Source organism: Letharia columbiana, assembly GCF_014066305.1.
Source record: "Letharia columbiana isolate WasteWater2 chromosome Unknown Sc0000000_s0, whole genome shotgun sequence".
NCBI classification, from domain to species: domain Eukaryota; kingdom Fungi; phylum Ascomycota; class Lecanoromycetes; order Lecanorales; family Parmeliaceae; genus Letharia; species Letharia columbiana.
The window spans coordinates 575,664-591,645 of NW_023501036.1; the positions used below are offsets into that span (position 1 = coordinate 575,664).

Consider the following 15,982-nt stretch of genomic DNA (forward strand, 5'->3'; position numbering starts at 1 on the left):
ATGGGCGCTTTTTTGGCGTGGGAGCTTCACCCCGCACTCGCATGTCGGCTCTTCGGGAGGTTTGGTCTCTATTGACATCACTTTCAACCGCCTACCGCATTCCTTGCTTCATATCTTACTATAAGATGTCTACTTATCTACCGCCTCTTCCTTTCTTGACTCCCATCATTGCCTTCCAACTCTCTATCTTGAACCAAGTGACCAAGACGATACCAAAACACCATCAACAAGTCCCCCCTATCACTTCGCCCACAATGACAAAAGGCTCCTGCATGTGCTCCGCCATTGAGTACGAATACACCGGCGAACCCATGGTGACAGCCCTCTGCCACTGCACCGACTGCCAGAAATGGTCCGGTGGCGCCTACACCTCCAACGTCGTCGTCCCGCGCAAAGACTTCAAAGTCATCAAAGGCAGCCCCAAAAGCTACAAGATCAAAGGCGATTCCGGCAAGATCAATGACCATTGGTTCTGCGGCGGTACGCCACTCCCCCCCCCCAACGGTCAGGATAGGGAGCCAAGTGCGCTGACGGCGAAGCGCGGCCGCAAGATTGCGGAAGCAGTCTCTACACGGAACTCGAAGTCATGCCCGACGCCGTGTGCATCAAGGCGGGCGGCATCGACGACAAGGCGGTGCGGGATTTCAAAACGACCGCGGTGGAGTTTTACTGCAAGGATCGGATGGCGTATTCGAAGGCGGTCGAGGGGGCGGAGCAGAAGCCTGTGCGTAACCCCCCCTGTGCGGGAATCTTGTGCTGTGGAGGGAGACTTTGTCTGCTCTCGGTGGGGATGGGGGGTAAGCTGACTGTTGTTTAGGTGTTTGGGTAGGAAGGGGTAGGGCTGAGGGAGTGAGTGGGGGATTTGCTGACTGGAAGGCTAGAGGTCCTGGCCTGGGTAGTACTAGATTATCAGGCCTGTGATTTGTTCATGTTGCGAGAAGGGGCGTGGAATGGGGGATTGGCGCTTCGGATGGAGGTGGATCCTGGCCTCTCTCTCTGTATGAAATTTGTTTTGATATCCATAATGATGAAATCGAGCAGACGGGAAATTTACCTCTTCCGTCTAACCCAACCTTGGTGATACACCCACCCCAGCCGAACCAAAGGGTAGTGCCCGCATTCCTCGCTTCCAGCAATCAGTCTTACCTTACCTATCCCTGTACCGTAGGTGCTACTACCACCCCTCCCCCTTCTAATAAGGCACCGACCCAAACCGCCACCCATCCCCCCTCACCCCCCACCACCTCGAAGATACCAAAACCCCTGCACACCCAGTCCACAAATCCCCCTTCCCCCACCCCCACAAATCCCAACCACGTCCAAACCCTCGGACCCCGTCCGCACCGATCCTCAGCACGTTTATCAAAAAAGAGTGCCTTCGCGGACCGCGGCGACGCACGCGCTCTGGCCCGGGGGACGGACGGGTTGACGGGTGAGGGGCGATGCGCGGGCTCGGTCGGGTGCGCCACGTCGTGGCAGGAAGGCGGGCGGGCGGGGCCGGGAGTTGTGGAAAGGGGGGGGGGGGGTGGGTGGTGGTGGTGGTGGGGGGGAAGTTTGAGGCTGGGGATGAAGTGGGGGAGGGGCGGGGTGGGGGTTGATGTTTGATGTTGATGTTGATGTTGATGTTGGTTTGGGTTTGGTTTGGTTGGTATTGTAGTCTTGGCTGGGGGAAGGCGTAGCTGAGGCTCTGGGTTTCCGCCGTCGCCGCGGATGGTGACGGAGAGGGCTGTTTGAGGTGAGGGGTTGATGGCGATGTCTTGGGGGGGCGGGGAAGGAGGTGTCTCCGTCCTCGGTTTGGGGGAATACGGGGCCGAGGCCGGGGCCGAGGCCCTTTTCGGGGTCGACGGGGTAACAGGGGACGCCGCGACGGCGCCGGCGTTGGGGACACGGGCTGGGGGGAAAGGTCGGTCGGTGAATGAGGCTGGAGCTTGCTGGTTTAAAGGTGAGTAGGCTACCGAGACAGATGTTTTGCCGAGCGTAAGGGGCTGGCGTTCGGGTCAATCTGTGATCGCTAGGTCCCCACAGATTCCTAATCGTTGAGGAGAAATGCACGTTAGAAATACGGCCGGACGGTCAGCGGCGTCGTCTCCATGAGGGTTTTGCAGGTGGAATAAACGTTCCTGACCCAGGTATGACATTCTATGACGGGGAAGGTGATCCCAAATGCGGCCAAAGCCGATCATGTAAAACAATACCATCCAGGCATCCATACAAAGACACCCGTGCGCCCGCGAGTTATCACTTCCGCCTTTCGCAATATTGACTCATCAAATCCTGTAAAATCATCAGGCCTCCACCCATGCCAAAGCTCAATGCATCTCCAAAGATTTGAAGGCCTTTGCGATTTTCGGTCATAGGAACCTCTGAATGAAGACCGCTGCTGCGTGCTCTGTCATCACCATCTTACAAATGCTTCACCGTGGTCCACAAGAAAACGAGGCGATCTACCAACTCCATATCCGCCATCCCCGGATCGCCTTGTTCGCTTCCGCGCTGCCACCTCTCAGAGCTCCCTCTTTCCAGCACGCTATCCACTAAATCCAAGTCAATGCCTGGATCCTGGATTCTAGTTCGCGCCGCTGCCGTATCTTGCGTCTCTGGAAACTTGAACTCCGTGGGTGCTGAAAAAGACCAGGTATAACGAGGAGAGGTTGGACCTGAGGGTTCTTCCATGAGAGCTGATGCGTCGAGTGCACTTCGATGCTGTTGCATGCGTGCCTGCTGGTGAAAGTCTTGACCAAGGACATTCTCGTCCATTAACTCTTTGTACTCGTCTGTCGTCTCCATAAATCTGTTTTTCTGCTCTTCGTCACCTTCAGTCAAGTAGGCGTTGTCGATGGATGAAGGGGCGGCCGCATCATACGATGTGCCGACAGGAATTATGATGTCCGGAGAGTCGTCCCCCAACTCCGGCCAAATGAATTTCCGGTCTTTTTCTTGGGGACGCGTATGTGTTGAACTCTCTTCTCCTCTCTTCATCGATGCCTTTGAATCGACATCGCTACCAGGATCGCGCTCGTCGGAATGAGATTCCTCTCCGCTGTGCAGCGCCGCATGTCTTTTGAGATCGAACAGGCGCGCGAAAGATTCGCCGCAGACTGTGCATAGAAAAGGTCGCTCCCCAGTATGGGTCCGGAGGTGAGATCGTAAGTTGTAAGCGCGAGTGAACTTCTTCGGGCATAATGTGCACTGAAAAGTATCGGCTTGCTTTTGAATGCGCTTCTCTGCATCAGAGGCGGGAGGCCGTAGGGGATCGGCACGCTCGAGAATCCGGTCACTGTTGGGGACGTCGTCGCTGAAAGAGAGTAGGTAATGTCTACTTGAGATTGCAGATTTCGGTTCATTGAAAAAATTGCGGTCGGCTTCCATCTTCGCTTCTGCAGCCGAGTCTGAGAAGCTGTCATCTCGCTGGAACGTTGGGCGATCTGCACCGGGTCTGACATTAGAAGATAGGTCTGGACCAGCGCCTTGGCTCAGATTTGTATTATTGTTGTAGATGCATTTTACCCCGTATTGTTCGCAATGGACACACATTGGCTCGGCCCTGTCGCATTTGACCCTCTGTTCTCTACAGGCTGTGCATGCTGCAACTGCACGACGCATGGGTGGCCTGTACCCTGATCCCGTGACGTGCGAATTGATCACCTCTTCATCGATTTTGAATCGAGTGACGGGCTCTATTGCTTCATCCACAGCACTTTCGACGAGGTCCCCTCCCATGGAAGACAGTTCTGCCATTTCTTCTTGGGGTTCCTCATACAGCTCGGCATGACCTTTGACGTTACCATAATTGTCAATGATATCTCCGTCTTCATCAACAGCACGGCCAATAAGTCGCGTCGCATCGCCCTCGACAACGACTCCAACTCTACGTTTATTTTCGTCTTCAATCATGCCATCCTTGACAACGACACAGCCCTCCAGCCCAGCGAAAGAACCTTCAGCTTTAGCCTCGCGCTCATTCTCAGGGATAAGCTCGCACCGTCCGATGACCTTGCCGAGATCATTCCAGAGCTGACCGTCCTCGTCACATATCTTGCCGACAAGCTCGTTTGCCTTGCCTTCCACGAGACGAGCGATCGGGACGCCTTCAGGACCGATAACCATGCCTTGCTTGTTGGTCTGAAGTCCCTTAAGAATCGATGTATCCGCTTGCTCTGCGTGGCCAATGTTGTTGCCATGCTTGTTGACAGAATTCGGTTTCAATTCCCTGATAGTCCGCCAACGACAGTAAGCCATTTTGCCAAAAGTATTCAATGAGGGCAAAGTCATATCGAGCGGCCGCCAGACGATGGCCCAAACAATGATGATGATTCTTGACGTGGTCCATGCGGTCGCGCCAACTGACAACACCAATGGGTGCTTGAAACCTTTGGAAGCAAAAGCAGCACGAGTTGATCTTCGGCGGATCGACCTTTCTCGGCCGTTTTTCGTTGGTCCGAAAATGTTCCAGACTGTGCTGAATCCATTCTCGTTCGTTTAAGACGGTAAATTGTCTGAAGCACTTAAGGAAGGTGAATGGACATTCGAGGACAGGACCTTGGTCTGGCCTGCGAAGGGGAGGGAGAGTGGTAGGCTTCAATACACCATCAGGATCTGGAATCATGATTCTCAAAGCCCGATCCATCTGTCTTTCTCCCATACCATCAGAAACAGACCGAGAAGGCCTTGAATTTCTGGCGCCGGCGAGACTTTCAAGCGCATCATTCTGAGAACAGTCACTGCGCGCAGAGAGTCCTGGAATTCCAATGTCACCGGGTGAAGCATCTTGATACTCTTGGGAACCCGCCAATGTGGAACGCTGCGCTATGGCTTGAGGCATCTTTGAACCTTCATGGTCTCGGAAATAGGAAGCGATGGCACGCGGGAATTTTGCATCCAAGGCGGCGTTGTCCTCCGGAAGAGGTACTGTATTCTGACTAGCGCGAGCGGTGACTTCTGTCTCACTCGTTCGGTTCCCGTAAACTGTCTCTTGATGCTCTTGCTCGAAGTTCCGTTTCAATCCACGGAACTGCTCGATCAGCACTGTACCATCTGGTGTTACTCCAGCGTCCTTGGTTCCGCAAAGATGATCAAGTAAGGAAGATGGTTTCGATTGAGGCATATCATCCCCCATCCGAAGGTTGAACGGCGCTACAGCCTGTGGGTCTTGCGTAGCGGTGACTTTGTCCAGGTATGGGGCATCCCTGCCGTCATCGGTGTAATTTGTCATATTCTGGTAGTCAGCCAATGAATATAGTTTTAATTTCAAACTTTCGGATTCATGACAGCGATCTTCCCTTTCATGTTCCTGCTCTAGCCATTTGTCCGTATTAGGATCTCGATCGGAGTACTCAGCAACCGTGGGTTTCGAGTCTCGAAACTGCACAGGCCCGTTTTCACTTGATTGGCCCGATAGGTGGTGTGAGGTGAAAGCGCCTGCGCCAGCCGCTGCTCCAACAATGCTTGCTTCCCACAGATTAGGATAATGCTCCATCCCCACTTCATCCCTCGCTGTGCCAGTCGCTGACGGAGCAGGGACCGCCTTTGGTGCGGCGCTCAACGCAAGACCCTTGACATTCTTGCGGCCTAAGGTTCGGGTCTTCATGTCACTCGACGTACTAGCATGATCTGCTTTTTTTCTGGTCCGCTCCCCTGCCGGCTTGATATCCGTGTCGGCGATTGGCGCGCATGACTCCTCAATTCTCGGATTGTCTCTCGAGGCTCTTGGGACGGAGTCCGAAATCTTGATGTATTTCTTATCTGAAAGGTAATATTCCGACTCTGGTACGGAATCGTTCCTTGTGTAGACCCCAGCCAGCCTATCAATAGGATTTCGATTGTTCTCAGACATACCGATGATCCTGCTCCGTTTTGCGGCAGCCTCGTTGACCGAAATTGACATTTTGGAAGGGTTTTCCATCGTGGATGTCCCAGTGATTGAATTCAAATAGACCAAACGTCCATCCGGTGTGGCTTGTGGTAACCAGAAGGAAGCCTCCTCTTGCTCTCTGCTGTCGGGCCCACGGTTTGCCGCCATCGACAGGGGTGTTCTCTTGAGCCTCAGCTTGCTAGGGGAGAACATCTTGACAGGGTCTCTCGCCACGAATCTATTCATCCTAGGCAGTTCTTCCAGTCCCTCCGTGAGAGAATCAAGTCTTTCTTCCGCACTTTGCAGCGCCGTGCACCCCCAAATCTTCTCAAGCTCCTGCCTTTCACCCTCATGGAGACCTGCTATACCGCCCTTCACTCGCAATCGGCTCTTGTATGTGACCTTATATTGTGCTTCATCCACCTCTTTCAGTAAATTTCTGATGAGCATCGAATAATGTTCAAGCTGCTTGAAGAGCACTTCTTGGTCCAACCCCATCGACGCCTCTGTTGTTGGTATTCCTCGCTCTCCTACTGGTGGCATTGCCTTTTTAGTCTGTACGTTTGTATTGATGAACACGTTTTCGATGTTTGCGTTTGGCGGCGTGGCCAGCGATCTTGTCACACTGCTTGGTGCTTTTGGCGACGAATTTATCGCAGTGGTGGGCCCCCTGGATCCAAGGCCCCAAGGATTGTTTCTGTCCTGTAGCGGTATCCCTCCAATAGAAAGCTTCATCCTCTCAAATGTGCGGGTAGATGCTCCTGGCTGTGACCCTGTTGTAGTGCTCGGTTCCCCTTCGAATGCTCCAATGCTTAAAGCATCATCCACATGCTCTACTGCAGGTCCCCCAACTCCAAGCTTCAATCCTTCAAATTTGCGAATGTATTCGCGGTTCGAATGCGCCAGATCCTCGATGAGAGACCTCTGCTCAGCGATCACAGATGGCGGCTCGGTTCTGCCCATGATCAGCCTTCCTTGCCACCAGCGTACTACCCCACAAGTAACCGAGACATACTTCCCAGACACCTGCCTAGCGTAAGTGATAACATTTAACATCAACAAGAGCGTCGATTTCAGTCTGTCCAGATTGCTTCGCAGCAGTTGTAGCTTCGGCTGCAAATACCCCCACTTGAGCCTCTCCAACATGATCGTCGCCCTCTTCGCCCTCTCTCCTCCCTTCCCTTCCCTACGTCCACGTTCCAGACTGGGCAATTTCTTCACCAATATGTTCTCCATCTCCTGAAACACCTCCAGACACTCCTTGACGACGCCATCTGCGGTTTGGACGGCATTCTCCGAGAATGTCCCAGTTTCCTTGTCCTTATCAAGTATGTGCCCAAGCTCTTTCAACACCCCAGACGTAAGGGAGACATCCTTTGAGATGGAGATGACGGAACGGTCTGCGCTGGCGACTATTTCGCCAAAGGTGTAGAGTTTGATGCTGAGGCGAAGGCCGACGTCTGCGATCTGGACGACGGAAGCTATGATGCCTAATCCTGCCATAGTCGATGGGTCTCATCAGATGATCAACTGTACGAAAACACAAAATCGATCGATCCACGAAGCCTCCAGTATCTTCCTCATGGCAAGTACTCGAGGAGACGTAGAAAGAGAACACAGGGACATAGGTTCACGAGGCCATCTTGTAGGCCTTGAGAGTGATTGTAAGACTGGAGTGTGTCTCTAAATTGGCAGAAGGAATGTCAAGAGCAATTGCATAGCCTTGCCCGCGCAGTACTCGCGCAGCATCGAGGCTCAGCCGCAAGCATCATCGTGGGCGATCATACTCTCGCCGTTAGCTTGCATTGTGCCAATTGCTCACAAGAACGCTCTAACATTTACTCGGGAGAACTGATTCGTCACCTTCGCCTTGTGAGCGCGCGATAAAGAAAGACGTCGGAAAGGCGAGCGATGGAACTCCAACTCAGCCTTGCCCGCAAATGTCGGCGCTAGCGGTGGCCATATCAATCAAATATTCTGGATCCGTGGCGATTTTGAAGGGAAAGATGCCTTCCAAACGGCGCATTCGCTACTCTAAATATTGTATAGATTTCATGCTTGTAAGTTTTCAAGCCATGACACGAACGAATTTGGAAAGACAGAGTACTCGTTGCTTCTGCTTGGCTACGAGACGGCACACTGTCGAACAACGGCTTCGCTGCGATGTACTATTGGAACTTCCGAATTGTGAGGCCACACGCGAGAATTGTTGCACTTCCTCTTTAAACCTTGACATTTGCAGTTCCGCGGCTCCTCGCCCTGCGAAACCCTTGTTCGTGAGGGGGTGCCTTTCTTCACCTCTCCCCTCTAGTCCAGGTCTGAGCCAGTGCTGCCAGTGCTGCCATCGGCTTGCTTCATTGCAAGTAGCCATTCTGGTCATAACATTTTCAGGCTTGAAATCCGCGAAGACTCGTTACCCGATCACGACTTCTTGCTCAGTATCCTCACAATATCCTTCCCCCACAAATAACTCCCCCCACTCCACAACGTCGTCGTCCCAACCACCCACCAACTGATTTCCAACGCGGTCTGCGCCGTCTCCCCCAATCCTCCCATGGCCAGCCCAGACATCGTAGCTCCGATCAACCCTAGCTGTAGAAACGTGTTGATTTTAGAAATCGTAGTGGGCCGCACTTCTGCGCTGGGGAGCGAGAAATCCCAGTAGCGGGTAAAGGTGCGCGGAAGAGGGAGGGAAATGTAGCGGTAGTATAAGGCAGAGAGACCGAGGAGTATGTCGCGGCCTAGGATGAGGACGGCGAGCGGCACTGTTGAAGCATTAGGATCATTCGATGTCGTACCGATCGACCTTGCTGCTATACAGCAAAACGTATGGGCGAACGAGTATTGCTCGGTGTAACCACTCACCAGGCAGCGCCCCCTTCATAGCCAACGTGACCGTCACAACCGTCATCAACGCCTTGTCCGCCATCGGATCAATCACAGTGCCCACCACGGTCTGCAGACCCCACTTCCGCGCGATCCAGCCATCAACCAAATCCGTGACGCCTGCGTACACAAACAAGCCCAGAGCCGGCATGTGCATATCATGGACGATCAGATAGCCGACTACCGGGGCCGCGACAAGGCGCGAGAAGGTCAGGATGTTGGGCAGGGTGTAGATGTTTTCGTGGACGGGTAGGAGGATGGAGAGAGGGGAAGGTCTGTGAAGCCCGTTAGCGGAGAGCAAGTGGGAGGAGAAGAAAGCAGCTTGGTGGAACATGAGGCCCAGGGAAGTTGGTAGGGCGCGCCGTGAGTTTTCATGCAATCGAAGGTCCAAACGCAGGCAGAGCAGCACAAGGCGCAGAGAAGTGGTCAACAAGTCCGAGAGCGGAATGTTATTCCAACATACCTCTTCTCCGTTTCCTTGTCTCCATCCTTCCTCCCGCCATCAGCCAGATACCTTCGCTGCTCCCTCTGGAACCTCTCAGCCCATTGTATCCTGCATTACCCAACCCGTCAGTCCTCGTCCCTGGAGCTCATAAAACGACTCTCAGGCCAAGCCCCCTACCTCTCCAGGCCGCCATCCACCCCACCTATCCTCTCACGGTTCGCCCAGGTCCAAATCTGACTTTTCTCATTGACCGCTCTCAGCCGCAACGGTGTGCGCAGGCCTGCACGCAATCGCGGTGCCGTCACGCGCAAATTACGGCATGCAAGACCACAAGCCGCTGATGCCATTGCATGGTGCACCGCTTGAATGTTATGTAATGATGCTATGACAAGGGTCGTTGCTCGGTGTAGGATTCCTCCACTCATGTCTGTTTCAATTGCCCAAGTGGTGATGTTTCAGAAGAATTTTAGTGTGCATGGTAGGGCTGAAAGAAGTGACCGGACCTGCCTGTTCCGGGTCCTGAGGAGGTACATATTTTCGAGCTCCCCTGAGCTTGACAGGCTCACCCCAGTCGTAACGGAATGGTCATCTCGACGGTTCAAAGCTTGTAAAAGGATCAGTCGTGTCAAATGTCTGGGTCGGACGACGATCGTTTGCTGATCTTTGAAGATGCTGCGGTTGTTTTCCGCTCTATTGCTACCTTTTCAATATTTCCCTATGTGCCTATCAAGCAGCAGAGCGAAAAGGTCTCCGCATTATAGTACAGCCTGACGCAAATCTGCTTCTGCCAGTCTCGCTTGATCTGCCTTGGCTACCTGTTTATCTTCCAAGCCAAAGAAGCCGATTGCTTTCCCTCCATCAAGCCTGTTTGAAACACGGAGCACTCTCCGAATGCTCTCCGTACACCTCGGCTGCCGAGTCTCAACAGCCAGTCGATCCAAATATCGATCAGCGCACGCTAAGGCAGGATGTCCTTGTGCGCAGGTGTCATGCATTGCAACAGTGCGAGACTAACTTCCACTTGAGGGGGCTTTCGGTAGTCGGCACAACGCATGATGTGCTGTTAAGGATCAATGGGGAACTTCGGTCAAATTCCTGTAGGGATCGCCGTTTCCATCGCATGAAGTCGGTCGAGGAGGGGAAGATGATGACCAGACTTTGCGGCGTCTGGTTACATCTGGGGCCAGTTTTGGAAACGGGTCCGTAGCTGGCGGATATCGCTGTGTCGATGTGGAGCGCACAGCGGAACGTGTGAGAGCTCAGGAGGCTTCGAGTTCATGCTGGAGTATTCGAATGCGATCAAGCGGCAGAGATGCCATGTGGTGTATGTGCAATTATCAGCAAACATTAACAGTGACTCCACATTAAACGCCCGTTGGGTTTATAAGTCCCAGCCAAGTACGCAACAACTTTCGTAGAAGACCATGCTGAGATTTTGACAAGAAGCCGCCCCTGGTGTATATTTTGTAGCAGACGCAAATGCAGAAATGATAACGCCATTGTAGATGACTGCTTTCCGTTGCAAGCCTTCCAGATCGTCGCGCAGCCCAAGGTTATCAAACGACAATCGCACTCCGCCCGCATTTTGAAAGAATGCCGTGTAGCCAATGATTAGGATTGTGCGCGGTAAGAAGAAGTGTATGACTGCCCATCTGGACGGGCACCCCATGACTGCGAATAGGCAGGTGGCCAGGCCTGTCCTTGTTGGGGATGAGATGTTGGCACCATCCCTTCCGCCTTGATACCAGGAGATCCGTACAGCTCATGACTCATGCCATTGTCTGCTGTGTTCGCGTGAAGATAGTCTACCATTGCTTGCGGACGGGGTAGGGCATTCTGGCCTGCCTGCTGCTGGTAGTTTGGATGTTGTTGTACCTGGTGATCTTGAGGATGGCCACCATAATGCTGTGGTTGATACTGAGGGTGTTGCGGCGGCTGGCCCTGGTATTGTGGGACCCCCTCTTGCTTGAAGTGAGGCGTGTATTGACCGTGAGGTTGATGTTGCGGGTATGACACGGGCCCAAGCGCCAAGGATGCGTAGGCCGGTGTGGATGGTGCTATCGATGCATAGCCCGGGCCTGTAGAAGGTGGATGTGACGGAGCATACGCAGGGTGGAAAGCTATTGGGGATGAAACTTGGGGAGCTTGAAGTGCGGGATTTGGAGGGTACATCCTTGCGTCGTACCCGTTCGGCTGGTAATATTGAGAATAGGCATTCTGCGACCCTTCCATTTGCTCGTAGCTTCCGTCTCCAGCGTCGTCAAGGTTGGGGAATTTGAACTTCGGCTGGTTCAACAAAGCTTCCCTTATCGGGAGATCCTTGAGACGAGGATCATCCCTAGGTGTCCTGAGGTTGTGCTTCGCATCCTCGAGAGAGTAGTAGGATACCAGGTGATGCTGTACATTGTGGACAGTGACCGTCATCGTCTTCTTTAGCAGCCCATTCTCCTTGAACTCGTAGGAGTCTACTAGCGAGCCGACCAGGCCGCGGTTGGCATCCTTGTCCGGGCTATCATCTTGTTTATTTTGCGAGGGGTTCGGTGATTCCGGCCCCGGGAACGATCTGCCTTCGTCGGTTGTGGGTGTGGTGGTTGCACTCGTTGCGTACGGCTCACCCGGCTTGAGTGCCCTCTGACTCCGCTTGGTCGCTCTCTTCTTCTCGCCAGGCGGAAAGGGGCTGTTGAGTTGGCGGTAGATGAGGAAATTGGTCAGAATGCGACTCGGACTCCAGGGGGATGCCATCGGTCCATCTCTTGATGCCCGAGGTAGCCTCTTCGTACACGAAGACGTTGCCGCTCACAATGAGCTGATTGCGCTCCCGGTCGTGAGGACGGCGGAAACAGTGTGCCAAAGTGCCACTGAAGCAAGCCTCGAAGATGATCAACGCGTCTTTGGTGGTCTCGATGTGGCCCCGCCATGTGGGCACGCACGCAGGGGCCTTGCCAACACTCATGACGCAGACGCTCGTCTGCCTTTTTATTTGGATTTATTATGAATGAGGAAGAGAATGAGGTGAAAGGTGTCAAAGAAAGCGATGATGGGGAATTCTTTGACTGAGGAGCCTCAGACGGGCAACGCTGTTGGAGCGCGCAGTCGAGGAAAGTACATAAAGATCGACGGTAAGAGGCAGCAGCGCAGAAGTAATTGAAGCTTGAATGACACTACCGGGCAAGATTGAGTTTCGGTAATGTTTAAGTCGGCAAGAACTCTTTTCACATGAAAAAGTGGCCTACGAATCTCTTCTAATGGATTCGGACCTGCATCCCCCAAAATCTTGATGGTGTAGGTTGTATTATATTATCATCAAAATGTGTGAGATAGACGCGCTTTCTTAACGTTTATTGTGGAATATGTGGTCCAAGCTTTTTGGTCTTATAATAAATCAATTAGTGGGAGGTGGGAGGATGCCCGTTGTGTTTGGCCTGGAGCAATAAAATAATGACGCGTGTGATTGAAATTTACCCGGGGTCCAACAGTAAGGCGCATCGACAGCTGGGCAACCGTCAACCCGTCAATCCGTCAAATGCTGTTAGAGTGGACAGGATTGGAGAAGGAATGAGAGACTGGGGCAAACGGGTGCATGTTAACAAACGACGTCCAAATCAAAATTCAAAAAAAAATTCCAAAATTTATATTGGACCTAAGACCAAGTTATCGGGATATGTACCTACGTTTTGAAAATATGCTAGTCATTTACACTTGTGCTAACCGTCGTGGTATCTTCCGGTCGACTAAATCTCCCCACTACTTTTATTTTTGGTGGGGATACGGTAGAATGGGTATTATTATGTGAACTATCTGAGTAGAGTCTGACACCCTGAGTAATGCGAAGTCTGTGCGGCTATTACGGTGGAGGCTAGTTCCAATGTCCCTGAACATCTACCGCTCATAGGAACCGGCTGTTGGTTTGATCGACCGCTGCCCTCTTTTTTGAATTCTCCCAAATTTATTTTTGCCTCTTCTCTTCCCTTCCTTGGCTACGAATCATTACATTGGACAACAGCGGAATGTTAAATCTCCTTCTTCAAGGTTGTTGGCGGAGCCGACCATGATATCTCTCTGCAAGTCCTCTCAAGCTGGCATAGCGTGTGGAAGGCAGCCATGCGTCTGCAGGGTTTTACAGACCGTGTACCAGAGTACAGAATTCGCCATGGCGTCAGTCGAGGGAAATGATGCGTAAATCGGTAAGTGCGTATGACGCCTGGACTTGCCCTACCAGAAGCACAGAAGACGAGTACTACTGCCAAGTGCTACTAGGTACCTACTCGGACTACTTCATCCCCTACGCCCCCTGTTGGAAAGCAGGGAATAACCCTCGCGGATAGACTTATCTTAGCTTTAGGCATTTCTGGATTCAATTTGTACCTCACATCCCAGCATCCTCCATCCATCCGCCTACCGCCTACCTTTTCACCTGTGAGCCTGTCTTTGCTCTAGAGGCCCGCATAATTGTGATTATGCACAAAGCACTCTTGCCGACCCTCCGGAATCGATGATCGACGCCTCCAAGAACCCCTATCCTTCCGTGAGGCTGCTTTGTGAAGCCTTGTTGCATTTCCCTTGCAGCTCCCTTGGATGTGGCGGCGGCCTTGCCCTTCCTCATGATAGTCTCAGCGGCTTCTCCGACGCAACAGAAAAGGGAGAACACAAACATCAACATCGTACGGCAAAATTGACAGATCAGGCGAAGGCGAAGGCATACTGCGGTACTCGCTACTCCCTTGCAGTCCCGGAGGGGGCCTGGAACAGCCACCACTAAGCCCAATGACCCCATTTTTGCCCCTACGCCGCTCCCCCGCTCAGGCGCATTTGGCGAATCAGTGGCTGCATCCACGATGGCGGGTGCCACCATTGCCTTCCTAATGAATCTCTCCGCCGTCTCCGGGCCTTGTTCTTTCCAGCCTCAGAATCAGCAATGTCAAACAAGCTTCTCGAAACGCCATTCACCAACTGGCTAATAAACAACATCTCTTTCCACTCTGCGCATGCGTACCACACTACCACCTATCACTTTCCCCTCCTTGGAAATGCGGGGGCAGGAAACGGTTTTGTCCGCTCTAGCGTCCAAGTACGCCCCGTACCTAACGGTCCCGCAGGTTACTCGTTTACTGAACTTCAGAGCTGCAGTATGGAGTGCATATGGAGAGCACTAGCCGCGTCATTCTATCATGTACATTCCATGAGCATGGATGTTCACTGTGCGTTGAAAATCCTTTGAGGACGCATCAACGCATCTAAAGGCCAAGCAAGGCCTTGGCAATTTTCTTTTCTCCCAATTCGTCCTCTGCAACGGGCAACTTTCATATACACCGCCGGTATTCACGTACTCGTGTCACTTTACATTGCACGAACCTTAGGGAGGACAGAACTCAAACGTGCAAACTTCCCGGAACTCTCACGGGAGATGGCGAACCTCAACCCAATCTGATGTGGGGCCAAAGCTTTCATCGATCAAATCTCCTGGGCTATCAGGGTGGCGATACCCAGAATAATCGGCAGGAAAAAGATCAGGATGGCTACGTCCTCGAGCCTCTTTGCCTCTTCGAATTTGCCTCAACCCAGAATCAATCAGTACGGATCCTTCCTTCCCAAGCTGTCTGAATTTTGCGCTGAGCTTCAGTACGTCTACCGTGAAAGTGGAGTAAGACCAGACAGACGCGTCACCGTATCAACGAGGATGGATCTACAAACGAGATTGAATATTTCACATTTCACCTTCATCACTACGACCCAGGGATTACAAAGGCAATGTCCGACTCTTCGCATCATTCCCTCCTCGAGTCTTGCAGACACGTCAAATATGCATACGGGTAGTGGGGGCAAACCCCCACGGCGAACAACGTTCCTGCAGTCAACCAGCCATTGGATTTCCAGTGACCAGATTGTGTGCGAGCTCAACTTGGAGATGGCTGACGGCTTTTTCACCTATTGGTTACCAAAATTTTCGCAAGCGTGACCAGGTGCCAAGCATTGCAGTACCAGCTAGAAGGATTCTCAAGTATTGCCAGCTTTCGATTTCGATAGGCTGCGTGCATGAAGATGGCGGCGATTTGCCAACGTGAATCAGTAGAAAAATAAATCCTTTGAAGTGACGTTGGGCTCCAATACAGCACGCACTTATGCATGAAGCCGTCACGAGGCCTCGACGATCATCACCCCACATGATTATGCCATTACCCTTTTCGTCTTGTTCTTCGGCTCTGGACGCTGCCGCTCAATTGACATCAACTTTGTTTCGTTATCTCAGCACTTCTGACAAGGTACCATATCTTGTCTCGCCAAGAAATCCATTGCGGGAGGAATCCCATTCCGAATATCACTTTGCAGAGCTCGTTGCAGAACAATGAACAGCCAGGGACAGGCCAACGAGTCAGCACAAATGGCTTCAGAGCACTCATGAATGTTTCTGACGGGACGTGGCGGAGGTCCAATTTCAGCAAATGGAGATTCATGATGAGATTCAAACTCAGTTCTCCACTCTGTAAGACGCGCAACCAGTCGCACGCAAGGTTTCGTAACCGGCCTTCTCTTTGCTCCAGCTGATTGCCTGTTTTGAGCACTGAGTGAAGTCGGCTTTCCTCGTCACATGCGCTGCGCTTTCAGTGGGCAGAACCGCAGAGCAAGCTGCTTCCCTTAGGTTTGACAGTGTAAGACCCTAGCTCCAATTCGATGAGAGTATGAGGCAGACCTTACCAAAATTAGCACGTAACTTCAACAATGATCGCAGCGTAAAGGCCCACTGCCTTCTGTTCCTAGCATCACTCATGCTTCTGCTTCATAGTGTGAACAAAAGGGTCAAC

The 15,982-nt window shown here is 52.4% G+C and overlaps 4 protein-coding genes across 4 annotated transcripts; 1 reads left to right on the forward strand and 3 right to left on the reverse strand.

The window, feature by feature from the left end:
• Positions 1–254: 254 nt before the first annotated feature.
• On the forward strand, positions 255–829 carry HO173_000172 (uncharacterized protein; the record flags this gene model as incomplete). The annotated part of the gene is made up of 3 exons (XM_037302123.1): positions 255–480; positions 552–724; positions 818–829. The coding sequence occupies 3 exons, from the start codon at positions 255–257 to the stop codon at positions 827–829; spliced, it is 411 nt and encodes a 136-aa protein (XP_037170702.1).
• A 1,574-nt stretch (positions 830–2,403) lies between these two features.
• HO173_000173 (uncharacterized protein) lies at positions 2,404–7,354 on the reverse strand (the record flags this gene model as incomplete). The annotated part of the gene is made up of 3 exons (XM_037302124.1): positions 2,404–4,454; positions 4,525–6,806; positions 6,867–7,354. The coding sequence occupies 3 exons, from the start codon at positions 7,352–7,354 to the stop codon at positions 2,404–2,406; spliced, it is 4,821 nt and encodes a 1,606-aa protein (XP_037170703.1).
• Positions 7,355–8,272: 918 nt separating this feature from the next.
• HO173_000174 (uncharacterized protein) lies at positions 8,273–9,529 on the reverse strand (the record flags this gene model as incomplete). Its single annotated transcript, XM_037302125.1, has 4 exons — positions 8,273–8,616; positions 8,717–9,012; positions 9,201–9,290; positions 9,360–9,529. The coding sequence occupies 4 exons, from the start codon at positions 9,527–9,529 to the stop codon at positions 8,273–8,275; spliced, it is 900 nt and encodes a 299-aa protein (XP_037170704.1).
• A 1,264-nt stretch (positions 9,530–10,793) lies between these two features.
• On the reverse strand, positions 10,794–11,924 carry HO173_000175 (uncharacterized protein; the record flags this gene model as incomplete). Its single annotated transcript, XM_037302126.1, has 1 exon — positions 10,794–11,924. The coding sequence occupies one exon, from the start codon at positions 11,922–11,924 to the stop codon at positions 10,794–10,796; it is 1,131 nt and encodes a 376-aa protein (XP_037170705.1).
• Between the last annotated feature and the right edge of the window lie 4,058 nt (positions 11,925–15,982).